Source organism: Dipodomys merriami, unplaced genomic scaffold (genome assembly GCF_024711535.1).
Source record: "Dipodomys merriami isolate MVZ:Mamm:240054 unplaced genomic scaffold, mDipMer1.0.p SCAF_1, whole genome shotgun sequence".
NCBI classification, from domain to species: domain Eukaryota; kingdom Metazoa; phylum Chordata; class Mammalia; order Rodentia; family Heteromyidae; genus Dipodomys; species Dipodomys merriami.
In genome coordinates this window covers 24,293,129-24,311,747 of record NW_027202270.1, presented here as the reverse complement: position 1 = coordinate 24,311,747, position 18,619 = coordinate 24,293,129, and the positions used below count along the sequence as shown (strand labels likewise).

General features: G+C 38.4%; 1 protein-coding gene across 14 annotated transcripts in view; it reads left to right on the top strand.

The window, feature by feature from the left end:
• Unc80 (unc-80 homolog, NALCN channel complex subunit) overlaps window positions 1-18,619 on the top strand; it is a 187,544-nt gene that overhangs the window by 95,808 nt on the left and 73,117 nt on the right. For 12 of the 14 annotated variants that reach the window (XM_070018095.1, XM_070018011.1, XM_070018042.1 and 9 more), the window contains 6 exons: window positions 4,252-4,359; window positions 6,232-6,370; window positions 10,389-10,570; window positions 11,451-11,582; window positions 13,438-13,624; window positions 14,370-14,501. In XM_070018095.1, coding sequence (XP_069874196.1) covers window positions 4,252-4,359; window positions 6,232-6,370; window positions 10,389-10,570; window positions 11,451-11,582; window positions 13,438-13,624; window positions 14,370-14,501 — 880 coding nt within the window. The remainder of the gene's footprint in view (window positions 1-4,251; window positions 4,360-6,231; window positions 6,371-10,388; window positions 10,571-11,450; window positions 11,583-13,437; window positions 13,625-14,369; window positions 14,502-18,619) is intronic. The other 2 variants (XM_070018052.1, XM_070017984.1) reach the window with 1 other exon arrangement.

The following is an 18,619-nucleotide window of genomic DNA, read 5'->3' as shown; positions in this document are numbered from 1 at the left end:
ATACCCAACCTTTAATTTTAAAAAAAATCACATTTTTACTTCTAGGCTAAGATCAAGGATAGTAACAAATGTGTAATTAAAACATTTTTCCTTTTCCTCTCAGTTGCAAGAAACATAGGTTGAAAGATAATGCAAATGTCCAGAGGTCAACTAATTTCCTGCAGAGCTGACATATTTTTCTAAAGATTCAGACATACTGTGAGACTAAGACCAAATCCTGAGTCTTCATTTCTGAGGCCAGAATGAAACATACATAATTCATAGTGTATATACATAATTCATGTGACAAAATTTGCATGAAGCATAAAGTCTGTAGAGTCCCCTTTAGGAAATGCTACCCTGGTATTGACATGACTTCCTTCTTAGAAATCTTCATTTCCTTAGAGAGCCCAGTAGGCAGATGGAAACTTTCCCAAGTGTTGAATTTCTTGTTATCTCCACACTGATTCATCTATATGCCTCTTTTTTATTTCATTTCATTTTTATTATTATCTATGTAGTTGTACAAAAGAATTATGATCCCATGTGTTACATTATGAATACAATGCTCATTGGTCACAGTTACCTCTTCTTTCATTCTCCCCATTTTCTCCCTCTCATCCCTACTCTCAAGTTATATAGTTCATTTTTTACATAATCTGCATTAAATATAATGACTATATTTGCTTACCCTTTCTTTCTCCATTCCTTTAACCCCCCTGTACCACCCCCAAGGCATATTTTTTATTTTAATTTTTTAAATTTATTTTATTTATACCTTGTCTTTTTATTTGTGTGCTTGTTTGTTATCCACGTCTCCTAAGGATAGACAAGAACAGCAAGCATCATGAGTGATTTGTCCCTCCAGTTTCTGGTGTATGCCTAATTCAAAAGCATTCTTGAATTATTAATTGATTGAATAAAAATTTTACCTGAAATGATTAACTAGCATTCCTCTGTAGTCAGCAACTTTGCTGAAAGGAGCAGGAGGGCTCTCAAAGAACATAGCAGAATCATGTAAAGCCATGTAGAGAAAGAAACAGACAACTGCCAAGAAATTCATAGCAACACTAGTTTATCATCTCTGCTTCTTTCCTTGTTTTCATTTATACTTAGACTAAATTCCCATGATTACATCATTTTTCTCATTCTAAAAGCCACTGAAAACCACTAAATTTTGACTCAGACTTTGGGTCCTGCATGCCCTAGGACATGAATTGGATAACATTCACTCCTCTTTTTGATTCAAACACAAGTGAAAAATCCTTAGAAAAGAAGAGCAACTTTTTGAATTGTAATCAATAGTAGTCAAGATGAGAAGTCAAGCCAACTATGATGGATTCTTCTAAATGTGTCAGAAAAAATGATACTAACCTACATTCTGTATCATCTCCCAGGAGCCATTCCTCATATCACCAACAGATCTGGGGGCTCCTTATTTGAAGCTTCCATGGTAGAATTACCAAGACTATGGATGCAATCTTCTTCTACCCATTCTATTTTTTTTCCTTAGGCAATTGGTTTTAGGTCTTCCTGTGGATTCTAGTTTATTGTATAATGTCAACCATTCATGTGCATCTCACAGTCAAGTGAAATTCCTAACTTTTTAAAGAACGCTAATAGGTGCCTCTAGAAATAGCTTTCGATTCCACTCAATGTCTAGATCCCTTTGACTCCAGTTTTATATCAAGTTACCAAACAAAAAAAGTGACTAACTTCAGTTTCTTTGGACTGCTCTAGTGGTCACTCTAGTGAAGGCGTGCCCATCACACATGCCCTTATCTCTGATGTCTATATGGAAAATATAATAAATTCACTCAAACATTGTGACTAGCCTACCACTGTGAGATGATGGTCTTCCAATCCCCTTCTCTGCTTACTAAAATAAGCACTTTAATTATTGAAGCTACAAGAATACACCATAATTCCTTAGAAAATAGCCCAGGCTACTAAACAGCTGACATACATGTTTGATTTATACCATCTGTTCCTAGCAGGCACAGTTAAACACAGTCCTATATTTCTAACACATCATGGGCTAAATAATTGCACATCCATTTTCCTCCTATACTGAGCATTTTCTGAGTATTTTTCTATAAGCTATAGAAGTAAAATTTCTATAATTTAATAAAGAAGCAGTGTTCATGCATAAGCCTGAAAGTCATGGAATGTCTAGCAAAAAGACAGAGAAGAAAAGAAATTGCAAAAATTGAGAAAATGAAATTCAAGATCATTGTAAAGACTTGAAAAAATATTTAAAATTTTTAAAAAGTTTAAAAATATTTTAAACTTTTAACTGTATATAAGTCATATAGAGACCATTATCACACTTTGCTAAGAGGAGAAAAATAGAAATGAAATAGAAAGAATAAGAGCATGTATACCAATTTTTAAATGTCTTAGCTCTTTCTAAAGAGCTACACTCTATTATATGGCAGATTTACTGCATATGATTTTGAGTAGTTCTCAAATTATATGAAATGGTTTTGCTATTTATTCTGTACATTGCTTTTATGTTTACTAGAAAGAAGAAAAAGAAAATAAAACAATACAGTATTTTTCTCTTCAAGTACTCCCAATTATGTACTTCTGTGTTAGTTTTTCTTTATAGAACACAGTAAGTTCTCTTATTTCCTTGTTTCCAGTAGGTTCATTTAAAAAATTGGTTCCATACCAGCCACATAACAGATGCATTATTTAGGGTGTTTTTCTTAATGTTTCAAAATACTTTATTAGAACACGAATGTACTTTTAGATTTACCTTTTCTTTCAAAGTAATCTCCTTCTGTAACACTGGAGGTGAAGGTCTAACCAAAAAAAATCTTGGTAAGTTCAGTTTGTTTCCATTGGCACAAAGGGAGAAAATGTCTCATTGATATGGCCCTGGAGAAACAAAGGAGCTTTATTCTGTGCAATTATTCTGTGCTTTATTCTGTGCACAGCCTTGAGTGTAAAATAAGGAGGAATCAGAACTCAAGAAAAATAAAGGCTTGTCCCCATGAGGCTGTCTTTCTCCCTGCTGCTCTACTCACTCCATTCTTTGGCAGTTCAGGAGTCAAGGGAAGGAATTGTCTTCTCCATGTTTATGCAGATGAGTCAGGCTTATTCTTGGACTCAGGTTGAGGACACAAGTTGAAAGAAAAATTGCAACCTCCTAAAGATGTTATGTTTTGTTTTTTTAGAAGAAATCAATTTACCTCTAAGACTCAGTTCTGGATGGTGAATGCTTTCAGCTCTTATTTCCTTGATAGTTACTCTCTTTGACCTGTTACATCCTAACACTTCTGTTTTAAATAGTTCCTTTCTCCTATGACCAAAGGATTCAATGTTTACTTTTTAGACCTATATTGCTTAGAGTAGATTTTATCTTTCTTAATCTACTACTTTTACATATCTCTGACCAAAAACAAATATATGAAAGAACAACCTAAAAGAGGAAAGATGTGTTTAGGCTCATGGTTTCAGAACATTCAGCCAAGGTTACTTGGCCCAGGTGTATGTTGACAGACCATCATAGGAGTGAAAGTTTGTGAAGGAGGAACTGTTCACCTCATGTGGGACAGGAAGTAGAGAGAGAAAGGCAGGGACAAGACACTGATGACCTATTTCCTCCAATTAGGCACCACCTCCTGAAGTTTCCAGAACCTCCCAAAATAGTGCCACTAGCTTGACGCCAAGTATTCAACATATTAGCCCAGAAGGGACACTGCCTGCTCAAATTTCAACACTTAACATTTTAATACATTTGTATTCCTCACCGTTTGTAATACAATTACCCCTGAAATGGAAATCAGGAAATCCTGGCCTTTTCCTTCTTCTGCTAAGAAGTTGCAGGTACTCCACCTCTCTGAGTCTCTATTCCTGCAAATGTAAAAGACAAGTTTGTTACTAATTTTTTTTGAAGTTCCCTTAACATTACAAAATTCACTACCCTTTTCAGACTTTAAAAAGTAAGGACCTGGGCTGGGAAGGTGGCTCAGTGGTAGAGCACTTGCCTTGCATGCATGAGGCCCTGGGTTTGATTCCTCAGCACCACATAAGCAAAAATAAAAAAGCCGGAAGTGGCGCTGTGGCTCAAGTGGTAGAGCGCTAGCCTTGAGCTGAAGAGCTGAGGGACAGCGCCCAGGCCCAGAGTTCAGACCCCACGACCGGACCAAAAAAAAAAAAAAGTAAGGACCTACAATATTGCCTTAAATTATTCCTGCTGTGTGTGGTTTGTTTTTGTTTTGTTTTTGAGAAGATACATCTTATCACATAGCATCTTCTTTGCAGTGCTCAGATAAATCATGTCTCAGGACACCTTCACTGAAGAAGAGAGTTTCCGATGCCAACCTGGAAGGGAAAAAGGACTCTGGAATGTTGAAGTATATCCGGCTTCAGGTATGACACTTAGGTCAGAAACCTTCCTCAAGCACTGACAAAGAAGAGGCTGCAGACAGCCTATCTGCTTGTGTTTGATACACATCAGACAAATGGGTAGTGTTGCCAAAAGATCCCATTGACTGGCTAGCTAGAGTGCTACCAAGTATGCAAGGGGGAAAATCATCTTGTTGGGTAGGCATACAAGGCCTGGGGAGATGGGCTATAGTCACACCTGTCCTTACCCCAACTCCTGTGAAGCTAATTTTCCAGGGTGATGATAATACTCATAGGTCTTGGGATGAGTCTGGATTTTAATCCCAAATCTGCTGCTCTGGGACATGGGAAAGTTATTTAATTTCTCTTAGTCTTAGTCACCTCAACTAGAAAATAGGAAATTTTATAATGCAGCCTTATCTCAATGGATTATTACAAGAATTAAATTTAAAAAGCACATTTACCTACTTTACCAAGCGCATGACACATCATATAGTTGCTATAGCCTAAGCTCTGAATCATGGTACCTCCACCACAGAAAAGGAAAAATTCATGTTCTTCTGGAATGTATTTTAAATGATGACTTACCTGGTGTGTGTGTGGGGGGAGGGGTGTGTGTGTGTGTGTGTGTGTGTGTGTGTGTGTGTGTGTGTGTGTGTGTTGATACCTGTGCTTGAACTCAGGGCCCAGGCACTTTCCCTGAGCTCTTCAGTTCAAGGCTAGTACTCTACCACTTTGAGCCACAGCTTCACTTCCAGGTTTTCTGGTGTTTAGTTGGACATAAGAGTCTCAAGGACTTTCCTGCCCAAGCTGGCTTTGAACTGCAATCCTCAGATCTTAACCTCCTAAATAGCTGGGATTATAGGCATGAGTCATAGCAGCCAGCTTTCCTGAGCTTTTTTGCTCAAGGCTAGTGCCACGCCATTTGAACGACACCTCCAGTTTTGGCTTTTTGGTGGCTAATTGGAAATATGTGTTTTGTGGACATTCTTGCTTGGGCTGCCTTTGAGCCATGGTCCTCTGATCTATCTCCTAAGGAGTTAGAATTATAGGTGTGAGCCACTGTTGCCCAGCAATGACTTATCTTGAAACTATATTTATCACCTTATTTGCCTGAAGAAATGGAATAGAAAGGATTTTGTAGATGGATCTAGAATCATAACCATCATATATAATGGTGTTTCAAAGAGAAATGTCATCAAACTTCACAGTGACTTAGAAAACTAACCTTCTAAATGGATTCCTTTGTAAGTTAGAGGTTGATTATAATTTTCAAGGGAAATATAACAATAGGTTGGGAAAAATAAGTCTTTTAAAAGTCCACCAGATTTCAATGAAAATTTATGTTTCCTGACATCTTTCTTTCTTTGTAGAGTGGTATGTATTCTGTAGTGTATCCCTTTAGTGGTTTAAAGTTAGGTATTTTTTTTTCTGTTGAGTATTTGTCTGAAGCTTGAACTCTTGGCCTCACTCTCTCCTTTGGCTTTTTTGCTCACAGCTCAGGCTTTAACCACTTCAGCAATACCTCTACTTCTGGCTCTTTGCTGTATTTAAGAAGAGATAAGAGTTTGTAGGATTTGTCGGCCAGAGATGGCTTCTAACCAGGATCCTTAGATCTGTCTCCTGAGTAGCCAGAATTACAGGACTGTGACACCAGTATCCAGCTTCCAATCTGTTTTTGTGATTGAAAACATTATGAGATCAATTCTTTCATTTTCTGATTTGTTTCAACTAAGAACACATAAAGCTTACATTTGTGTCAACTAAATATGCTCCCATTTTACAAAGTATGTTTAGGCCACTTAAAGACACCTGAGAGGGGAGACATGACTCTTCAGTTCCAAGAAGCAATCAGCATCTTAAAGATTTTAAAACATGGTTTTTATCTTTTGCCAGGTGATGAGCTTGTCACCGGCTCCCTTGTCTCTGCTCATCAAGGCAGCACCGATTCTGACAGAGGAGATGTATGGAGACATCCAGCCAGCTGCCTGGGAGCTCCTTCTCAGCATGGATGAGCACATGGCTGGGGCAGCAGGTGAGGAAAGACCACCAGGTTCCACTGCTCTTACTGACCCCAGTATTGAAGTAAGAGAGAGCTGCATTTGTTTTTATCTATGATCCTGGTCATGTTGGTGGCCATCACTAGAATTCTAGATGGAGGTGTGCACTCTAGGAAAGTAGAGCCAGGTTTTGGAGTGCTTCTTCCCATTTAGTAGGTGTTTGCACAGAGCAGTAGATCTCTCTGACCAGGAGGTAGGTCAGTCAGCTTCCCACCGCTATAACAAAACCTATAAAGAGAGATGATTTACTTTGGCTTTGGAGATTCTATTCCATTATCTAGAAGACCCAGCTGTTAGCTTCTTTGGTGGTGGTGGGGGGCGGTATCAGATAGCAGTAGTTGGCAACACATGGCAAAGCAGAACTGCTCCCTCCTGACTAAAAGCAAATTTTAAGAAGTGGTAAGAGAAAATAGGAAAACTAGGAAGAGATGGTGTCTCTTAGACCCAACCAAAGCAATGTTGTCAGACAATACTTCCTAGAGGTTTTAATGCCCCCCCCCCACCAGATCCAAACTTTTTAGCAGGATGGTAGCAAATTAGAATAACTACCCCACCATCCATATTTCACTCTACTTCACAAATGATAACGTTCATTTTGTCTGACTGCTATTTACTTTGTTAATTTTATTAAACCTCATATGAGTAATTGCCATACAATATCAAAACAATTTATTGAAATTTAAGTGATTTGTCCAAGAAACATAGCTAGAAAGTGGTAGATGTAAACTATGGGGTCTTTATTTTTGTTACTTTTATATTGATTACTTTTCTGTCATTATTTGAACACATGTGACAAAAATTCAAATAATACAAGCATACGCAAAGTTAACTTTTGTTACCCTGTTTCCTGAGACTGCCCATTCCCTTCCTTAGAGGCACAAGTTTTAAGTTTCTCAGAGATCCTTTTGGAGTGCACTATGGCTTATATATTCATCTAAGTATGTAGGCTTATATTAAAGCTTTTCATTGCAACACAAATGGGACATATAGTAAAAGCTTTGCACTTTTTTGCTGATATATAAGTGGCCGTATTTACATCAGTTTATAGTTTCTTCTCACTCTTCTTAATGGCTACAAAATATTCCATTGAATAGGTGAATATATCATACTTTTCTTAATCAGGGTGTTGAAATGCAACTTTAGGTTGATTTCAGCCTTTTATTCTTTTACTGCTTTGTTGCAACAAATATCTTTCTAAGATATCTTTGTGTTTTTTTAAGGCCATGTTTTTCTTTCTCTATGCTTCTCTGAGAACACTGCAGAAGTTGAGAGATAGACACATTCACACAGTCAGGGAAACTTCCATGGGAGGGGAAACTCTAATAAACAGGTTGACGGAGCTTTAAAAACAGGCAGAAGTCAACTTAATAGAGAAATGAGTGTGGGAAAACTCACATGGGTGTGGAAATATTCAGGGCTTGTTTTGAAAGGCTGAGGACATTGACTTGCCAACTCGGGTCATTTTAGAGGGGAACCAGCTGTCTATCATCTGAGTACACAACCAGAACAGCAGGCTGAGGTGTGTGGACTGTCTGCAATTACTGTGGAGAATTAGTTTAGGCTCCGAGCTGAGGAGTACTGCTGTAAACAGACTATAATTTATCGTCACATCTACTGTGGCAGCAGTGAATGGAAGAGTTTGTGCTTTTGGAAGTAGTGATTGTTATGGTAGCCCAAGCCTGTAGTACCAACAGTTGAGAAGAATAGGCAGAAGTACCTCAAGGTTGGCAAACTTGGGCTACAAAGTGAATTCAAGGCCAGTTGGAGATACCTAGAGAGACCATGTTTCAAAAAAAAAAAATCTAAGGGCTGGGCGCCAGTGGCTCATGCCTGTAATCCTAGCTACTCAGGAGGCTGAGATCTGAGGATCACAGTTCAAAGCCAGCCTGGGCAGAAAAAGTCTGTGAGACTCTTATCTCCATTAAACCATTCAAAAACCACTCAAGTGGTAGACAAGCTAGGCTTGAATTGAAGAGCTGAGGGACAATGCCCAGGCCCAGAGTTCAAGCCCCATGCCCAACAACAACAAAAAAAATCTAAGGATGCAGTTTGAGCTCACATGGTATTGACTAGCATCAATAACAGAAAATAAAAGGTAGTTGTATTTTTGGGATGAGTAAGAGTTGGTAACATGTAATTTTGATATAATACCAACGCTAAAGAGAAAGGCCACAGCCAGAAGTCGGTTTGGAGAATGTATCAATGTGACAGGTAAAAATAATTGGATGCATTCTATCTGAAGGAGAATTAGTAGGAAGAAAGAAAAGATAATTATTGTTACAATTACCATTGCCCTCCACTTAAAAGGCTAGAAAACGTACCAGGAAGCCAAGTAAAGCCCCCACACACACCAAAAGTGGAAATTTTATCATCACTAGCTGTGAGAATCAAGGAGAGTAATTCTCCAAGTACATTGTTATGGAAGGTTTCAAAGGAAACAAGTAGTATAAAAATACCATTGTATCTGCTGATTACTGAGTATTCCAAGTGTGCCTATAAAGAGATTAGTTTGGAGCTCTTCTTTTAAAAGTAGACACGGCATTTTAAAAATTGAAATGGATAAAATGAAAAAAATTAGAAAGTGGAGATTTAAATAGTTAGTAGGCTAAAGGAAAGAGTTGTCAAAAGCTAATGATTAGTATAACTTACATATGTTATAGAACGATATCATTCATACTATTTAATGAATAAACTCTTTTGTAGATGAGCAAACTTTAGTCAGTTCAAGGTACTTATCAAAATTTACTCAACTTAGACTTAGAGAGACAGAAAAATCAGACTTAGATCTCTTCCTCTTCTACCTCTCCTCTTCCACCTTTCCACCTCCTCTTCCTCCTCTTCTTTCTCTACTCCTCCTCTCCTTCCTCTTCTTCCTCCTCCACTTCCTCCACCTCTTCCTCTTTATCCTCCTATACCTCTTCTTCTTCCTTTTCCTCCTCTTCTTCCTCTTACTCCTTCTTCTTCTCCCTCACCCCTCCTCCTCCTCTATCTTCTTCTGGCAGCCAGCTTCAGACTCAAATCTTCTGGTTGCACATTATAAATGTCCCTTCCACTACAAGACATTGCCTCTAGAAAGTAAAATGAACTTCACAAAGTATTGTTCCATATAGTATTTTAATTTATTCTAACAAATTTTGAGTCAGGTATCATCATCATCATCATCATCATCATCATCATCATCATCATCATCATCATTATATCACCACCATTATCAGCATTTCACTACTAGGAAATGAAAGCCAATAGGAGTTAAGAGGCTTGCCCAATATTTCAGATCAGAGAAGTGAGTTAGGACCCATTCTTCTAGGACAATGGCCTGTGCCATCTCTGGAGAAGAGAACAAGAGAGACTATGGATGATGTTGTTAGCAGTACCACTCATCTTTCAATGCTGTATAGTCTCATTATTCAGTAGCTTTGGTATTTTTCTTATTAATGTCTGGCTTTTCCAAAAATTAAAAAAGTAGTATTATGGCCTACTAAATCTCTCTTGGCTTCTCAATCTCTCCTATTGCTGGAAAACTATAGAAGTTTCTAAATAGAATCTACAACATGAGATTCGGTTTTAACATAGCGAATGTTAAGAACAGGTTTATCTACCATCTTTGGGTCACTCTGGGAAGACTAGCCCTTCCCTATATTAAAAAATAAAAAGATTTCACAATGTGATTTTTGTTCTCTATTTGTTTTCAAAACTGGCATTTTCTTTTCACGGTGAGCCGAAGGAGGCTTTGCTTAGAGCATAACTACTGAATGGTCATGGTATTGTTTCTTTTGCACTAGCTCTTGGATGACTATCAGTAGAATGACGGTGATGGGTTTCCAGTGCCTAAAACAATGTTGGCTCTGGTCAGCACTAGGGACCTGGATAATCTTAGCTAATAGCCATTCAAGAGTCATTTTTAGGAGGTAGAAAAAGTTCCCACTTCCCTCAATCCCAGAAATCAACCAAAACCGTCACACGTGTAGCTAATGAGTTACTGTCTGTCTGTAGCTGCCATGTTCCTGCTGTGTGCTGTGAAGGTCCCCGAGGCTGTGTCGGACATGCTGATGTCCGAGTTCCACCACCCAGAGACCGTGCAGAGACTGAATGCAGTCCTCAAGTTCCACACGCTCTGGAGATTCCGTTACCAGGTCTGGCCCCGCATGGAAGAGGGAGCGCAGCAGATTTTCAAGGTAAGGAATGGGAGGTTACATAAAAACCCCACTTTGGGTTAGACTAGACATGAACCCAAGGCTTGTTAAACCTCAGAGCCACTGTGTATAGCCAAAGAAATTTCCTTTTTTCTCTAATAATATAAGGAAATATTCACATATATTATGTGAATGAATTCTGTTCATTAAATACAAACAAAAAGCAAAAAACAGTCAGGCACTAGTGATTCATGCTTGTAATCCTAGCTATTCATGAGGTTGAGATCTGAGGACCACATTTCAAAGTCAGCTCAAACATAAAAGACTGTAAGTCTCTTTATCTCTGATTAACCAGCAAAAAGCTAGAAATAGTGGCATGGCTTGAATGGTAGAGTGCCTGCCTTGAATGGAAAAAAAGCCAATGGAGTGCCCAAGACTCTGAGTTAAGCCCCAGAGCTACACACGCTCATACACACACACACGCACACACACACACACACACACACACAGACTGAGAGATTGCAGAATGTAGACTAAAATCATCAGTTTCTATTCTCCTTAAAAATCCTACTACCATCCCCAGAGGTAAAAGCACATGAAAGTTTGGTTTATAAGCCTCTCTACATATGTATGGGTGGACGCATACTGTGTTGTGGAGGACTGAGTAATTAACACAACCAAAGAATACTTGGTTAATACCCTTCATTTTCCCAGAGATTTAATTGAGGCCCAGAGAGTCTTACCCGTGCCTCAGAACCTTGGGAAAATCTTGGGAAACAGCCCTTGCCTTTAGTATTGCTTATGCTGTGAGGAGGCACTTCCCTAACACTGACTAGGGCAGCTTGTGTCACAAGTATACTTACAGTTCATCCTCGTTTATATTTCGTTGGACTCACTTCATTCTTCTGATATCAACTCACAGATCCCGCCTCCCAGTATCAACTTCACCCTGCCCTCTCCAGTGCTTGGCATGCCGTCTGTCCCCATGTTCGACCCTCCGTGGGTCCCTCAGTGCAGCGGAAGTGTCCAGGACCCCATTAATGAAGACCAGTCTGTGAGTAGTGACACTTTCTCTCCTTTCCTCCAGGTTGCATTGAGTAGATGTAAAAGAAAAGAACAACACACGTGAGACAGTTGGTTCGTTCTTGTTGTAGGTGTGACATCACAGCATCGAAACCAGCCTCGGTGGTCTTTATTCTTATGAATGGAAAGAACTAACCTCTCAGACTAAACATCTCTGCATACCTCCGAGCCACTTGTTTTTTATTTTATAATCAGAGCCGCCGCCACCTTGTAGAGCTGTTAAAAGCACAAGGCATTGATTTCTTAGCAAAGAGAATACTTTTGCTGCTATTTATTGTAAAAACAAACATGTTCATTTAAATTATAGTATGTAAGCCCGGCACCAGTGGCTCACACCTGCAATCTTAGCTACTCAGGAGGTGAGATTTGAGGATCACTGTTTGAAACCAACTCAGACAGGAAAGGTCTTGTGAGACTCTTAACTCCAATTAACCACCAAAAAAACCCCAAAAACTTGAAGTGAAGCTGTGGCTCCACTGCTAGAACTCTAGCCTTGAGAAAAAGAAGCTCAAAGACAGTGCCCAAGCCCTGAGTTCAAGCTCCAGGATGAACACACAGACTCACACACACGCACACACGCACGCACGCATGCACGCACGCGCACACACACACACACACACTTCTAGTATATAAATAAACTACCTGCAGGTGAATGTCACTGGCCCTGCAAGAGCAGGTGAAAGGAGGGTGTTAGCGTCTTTTGTTTGGTGCTCATTTGGTGGTCATCAGTACCATCATGACCAACATCTTTGTGAGAACGCTTATGTGACATAAACAACCAAGTTTAGAATATAGTTTATTTGCAAAAAAGGCCAAGAATATGTGCCTTTGGAACTGGAGATATGGCTCAAGCAGCATAGCATCAGCCGTAAGTAAAAAAAAAAAAAAAAAGCTATGTGGGAGTGAATTTACACCCAGCAATTTTTACTTGGTGTTTACAATAAACAAGCTAAGCCACCTGGCTCTGAAAATTGATCACCAAGTAGCCTATCACGTGATTTTAACTGCTGTTGTGCCATTCATTATAGTAAACATTTAGTAACCTCAAAAGTGGGGCTACTAAGAATCTGCTATAGAAAGAGCAACCAAGACACTACTAGTTTCCATTGAATAGATTAGTTCCCACAAATTTTTAAATTTGTATTTAATCACTGGTATTTGTAGGAGAAAAATTCACTCTACAAAAATGAAATAAACCATCTAACTGATTAATGTAGGAGATAATTATCTTTTCTCCTCCTGTCCATGACTCTGAATTCTATGTTATTAACCTTATGTAATAAGTGTTCATTTAAAGCTAGTTCAAAGACATTTGGGCCTAAGTTTACTTGGTCTTAATGTTTAAAGAATCACCCAAAGTGCTGCAAGGGAAATGAGTTTTCAAGAATTACAGGTATTGTTGGAGAATTGTTTAAATGCAAGGAATGACACCATAGAAACAACAGAAAAATAAACAATGAATTTCCCTGAAAAGAGGAATAACCCTAACAACATGTCTGAAAGTATTTCATTGGGATTAGTTTTTTTTGAGGGGGGGGTGGGGTGAGGTGAAGGGTGGGGCTTGAATTCTGGGCCTGGGCCCTGTCCCTCAGCTCTTCAGCTCAAAGATCAACCACTTGAGCCACAGCGCCTCTTCTGGTTTTCTGCTGGTTTATTGGACATGAGAGTCTCACAGATTTTCCTGCCCGGGCTGGCTTCCAACCCCGATCCTCAGGTCTCAGCCTCCTGAGTAGCCTGAGCCACCGGCGCCCAGCTAGATTACTCTGTCTGCCTATGACTTGACATGGAGATTTGCTTCTAAAGAACTTGCTTTCATGTCTCCATAGAAATCCTTCTCAGCCCGAGCGGTGTCCCGCTCCCATCAGCGGGCAGAGCACATCTTAAAGAACTTGCAGCAGGAGGAAGAGAAGAAACGCCTTGGTCGAGAAGCCAGCCTCATCACCGCAATCCCCATCACCCAGGAGGCTTGCTATGAGCCCACCTGCTCACCCAACTCCGAGCCAGAAGAAGAAGGTGCATTCTACCCAGGGGACCTCCTGGGGCTGGGAGGGACAGTGGCACAGGAACCCTCAATGGTGATGTTATGTGACCAGGGGCTATGCCTCCCCTCCCCCCGCCCCCTCTGTCTCCCTCCCTCTCACATCTTGATGCTATAGAAAGAAGGACTAAGTCGCTGCTGCCACAAGTTTAGAGTTAGTCTGAACCAAGGAGAATGGTAGCCTCCTTGAGCCTAGCTGATAATGGGCCCAAGCATTGATTGAAGGTCAGGAAACAACAGAATGTGTATTAAGGAAAAGGCAACCCCTCTTCCATCATCAAAAGTAAAGTTAGAGCTCACAATGATTTTTAATCTTATTTTTATTGTGAAGATACTGTGCAGAGAACATTTCCTGTCGAGCATCGTTACCCCCTTCACGAATTATTTTTAACCTTCACAAGTGAAATACTTCATAGGTTGGGACCAGAAAGTGATTTTGTGCCAACCTAAATTCAGGGATTCTTTGCTCTACTTTTGTAGGAATTTGGGGGAGGAATTTTCTGTTACTGTAGATGACTTTTAGGTTTTGTTGTTTTCTTTTGATTGCTGGAGGTTCTTTTTTGGGGGGGTAGGGTGGAAGATGGAGGTATTTTTTTCCTTTCTTTTCCTAAGCTTTATGGTCTGTGAGCACCACGTACTTACGATGTAAGTGCTACTATCATGGCGATAATAGATTTATATTGTAAAACCAAAATTCACATTCCCCATTTTGTCTGCCAGTAGAAGAAGTCACCAATCTGGCCTCCCGCCGGCTGTCTGTGAGTCCGTCCTGCACCTCCAGCACCTCCCACAGGAATTACTCCTTCCGCCGAGGCTCTGTCTGGTCAGTGCGCTCAGCAGTCAGCGCGGAAGGTACATCCTGGAGAGATGTTCTCTCTTCTTATTCTTGTTGTTTTGAGCTAGAATCTTACTGTGTAGCTCAGACTGGTGCTGAACAATCAATCTTCCTAGGTCTCCCCCCACCCCCACTTTTGAATGCTGGGATTATAGGTGTGTGATACAGTGCCTCATACTGATGTGTTCTTTATTTGATAGCTTCTGATTAATATCATTACCTCACTTCATTACACTGTCTTCATTAAGTTTGATGAATGGAAGTTTTAAATATTTTTATTTTATTTTATTTGTATTTATTTCAAATATTTTTATTTAAATATTTTTATTTAATCTTGGAGTTGTTTCATTTAAATTGGTTTTATTTAATTACACTGCATCACTACAAGTAATCATATTCCTGAGACTTCAGAAGATATTATGATTGACAGTTAATATGTTTTTTCACCATGGCTCCCCATAATAAAAACAGGAAGCTTTTTAAAAAATAATGTCCAGCCCACCCCCAAACCAAACTGGAATCTCCCTCCCAGGATGAGACCTGTGCATTAGTATTTTTTAAATCTCCTCTGATGATTCCAATGGGTGACCATAAGATAGTACTGTGGGCGAATTTAACAATCAACAGAAAACTAATGTTCTAAAGCTCATGCTGAGCCAGGTGCTGGTGGCTCACGCCTGTAATCCTAGCTACTCAAGATGCTGAAATTTGAGAATCATGGTTCGAAGCCAGTCTAGGTAGAAAAAAACTGTGAGACCCTTATCTCCAATTAATTAACAGCAACAGCAAAAAGCCAGTACTGGAAGTATGGTATTGTGTCAGCCTTGAGCAAAGAAAAAAAAAGAAAAGCAAGAAGCCATGAATTCAGGCCCCAGTACTGGCAAAAATTAATTACCTCATTAATTAAAGCTTATGGGCCACAATGCTTCATGGATTACAAATTCCATCCTTGATTTACAAAGTCAGCAAAAACATACAGAAATGGAGTGAGTAGGCCAGTGGTCCTCAACCCTTCCCTGAGAACAGTGGAGCACTTGGAAAAATGACGGATACTGTGGAGATGAACCCAAGGCACATTTATATTTTTATAGGACTTTATTGATATACAATTCACACATTATAATATTTCTCCCTTGAGGCAGACAATGCAATCATTTTTTGGCATACCCATAGAGTGTACAACATTCACCACTATAATGTTAAAATCTTTTCACTATCTCCCAAGAAACCTCACATCTATTAGTAGTCCTTACCCATCCAGCACTTTCCCCAGTCCCCGAAAAGAACTAATCTACTTTCTATTCTATTTATTTGCCTACTCTGCATATTTTATAGAAATTGGATCATACAATATGTGGCCTGGTGACTGGCCCCTTAGATATTTTCAAGGTTTATCTGTGTTGTAGCAATTATCTGTTTTTTATTTTGTCTTTATCGCCTGACAATTTCTGTTATATAGACACACATTATTTTGTTAATTCATCAGCTACTTGATATGTGAGTTGTTCCTACTTCTTTATGTTTTGACTATTGTGAATTATGCTGTTAAGGACAGACACACTAGTGTTTTTGTGAGGAAACTATCCAAGTGTCTTCCCTAGCTGCTCTAACATTCTTCATTCCGGTTATAAAGTATGAGGATTCAAATTATTGCACTTCATTTTGACACTTGCATTATGAGCATTTGCTTTTGCTTTGGGCATCCTTGTGAGGATGAAATAGTGTCTCGTGATTTTCATTTGCACTGATTATTTGTCAGATGACTTGATGTATCTTTTCATATGCTTATTGTCCATTTGTATATCTTCTTTGAAAAATACCCATAACTCTCTTGCTTAATCTAGATGCTGTAGCTTACATTTGTAATCTTAGCTATTTGAGAGGCTGAAATTAGGAGAGCAGTGGTCAAGGCCAAACTGGACAGAAGAGTTAATGCGAGTCCTTCTCAATGAATAGCTAGGCTTGGTGGCGCAGGCCTGGGAAGCCTAACATAAGACAGATCACACCCAGGCAGGAAGCAACTCCCTAATCTCAAAACAACCAGCAAAAACTGGAGTTGGAGATCTGGCTCAGCAGTAAGAGCACTTGCCTAGCAAGCACAAGGCCTTGGTTTTTTGCTTAGTTTTATCTTGGATTACTTTTTACATATTAAATTGAAATATCACTTAATTTAAAGAAGATAATCAAATTACACAATTTGGAAAGCATGTATATCAACTTGAGAGCAAAAAGTATGTAAATGTCCTATAAAAAATCAAGAGCCTCATTTGAAAATGAGCAACCTTGTTTTCATTATTGAGTTTTCATAATTACTTATGCATGTTTGATATAAATCATTTATCAAATGATTTAGCAATATTTTCTTTCAGTCTGTGGTTTAATCTTCTTAATAGCAAGTTTGAAACATAGAAGTTCTAATTAAGGCTTACGGGTATATTTTTTCATTTTACTTCTTATAACATATCTAAGAAACAGTCATCTAATCCTAGTTCACAAACGGTAACTCCTTTGGTTTTTTCTAATAATTTCATAACTTTAGTGCTTACATGCAAGTGTATGACCAATTTAGAGCTAATTTTTGTTATAATTAGGATTCAACTTCATTCTTTTGCATATAATACCTAGTTATCCTGTCACTATTTTTATTTTAAAAATACAGTATTCCACATTCAATTTTTTATAACTTTCTCAAAACTGATTGAAAATAAGTAGAGTAGTTTGGTTTTATTCTTTTGGCTCTATTTAATTCATATAGAAATACCTTGCAGTCTTCATGACTGTACTTGCATAATTTTTAAATTGGGAAGTATGAATCTGGCAACTCTCATTTTCTTTTTCAAGATTATTTTGGCTATTCTTGGTTTCTTGGCATTTATGTGAATTTTAGAATTAGCTTATTTCTTTCTTCCCTAACGCAAGAAAAATGGCAAATGGCCTTCCATTGCATTGTACCTGTAGATCAATATGAGAGATACCAAGGCCTCAAATCCATGAACATGGAATATCTTTCCCTCCACTCAGGTGTCTACCTTAATAATGTGTGTCATTCTCAGTACATTTCACTCACTAAGTTTATTCCCAAAGATTTTATTCTTTATGATGCTAGTGTGCAGAGAATTGTTCTCCTAGTCTCATTTTCAGATCTTTTTCATGGCTGATATATAGAAATACAATACTTTTGCATATTTGTTTTTTATACTGAAAACTTAATTGAAATAGTTTGTCAGCTTCTTCAATTTTCCTTAGAATTTTCTACATGTAAAAGCACATCATCCCAAAATAGAGATAATTCTATTTCTTTCCTGTTAATCCAGATGCCTTTTATTTTTATTGCCTAATGGCACTGGCTAATGATCCAGTACAAACAAGGTCAAGTAGAAATGGTATCTCCTTAATATTCTGGTCTTAATCTTTATGATATCAGGAAAACATTCAAGTCTTTCATCATTTAGTATGATGTCTGTTGTCTTTTGTGAGGGAAGAGGTGATATTGGGAATTGAACTCGGAACCTCAAACTTGCAAGGCAAGCCCTCTACCAACAAAGAGTCTCCTACAGCTCCTTTTTGCCTGCATTCTCATTTTATGCCAGCTTGAGCTGTGATACTTCTACTTGTTCTCTTCTATTGTTTTAGAAGTGTCTGTGAGTAACTGATTCTTTTTTAAACATTGACCAATGATTTTAAGTGGGCTTTCCTTTGAGGAACATTTTTGTGACTCCATCAATACTTTTGATTAACGTAAATCTACTCAGAATATTCAGGAGTATGTCAGAGATTTACATGCCTCCTATAGAAATCTTATTCTCCAGGTTTTTCTACCTGAAATATGAATATCAAAGTTATACCATTGTTCTTTAATGGTTTCAAAGAAGTTATACTTATTTTATATTAATAACAAAAATGACTTTAATAAGACCTAAATATCTTTTCTATCTTCTTTGACTACTAAATATAAGCCTTTTATTCCACACATAATTGTTATGAATTTATTAACCATATTTGTCTCTGAAGATCAGACCATTAATGAGTGGACATATTTGTCCTGACTTCACATTTATACCTATTTTCTGCTGCTTCAAATTGTGCTTACCACCTCTCATATTTCTGAATCACACACACTTACACGCAATGATGA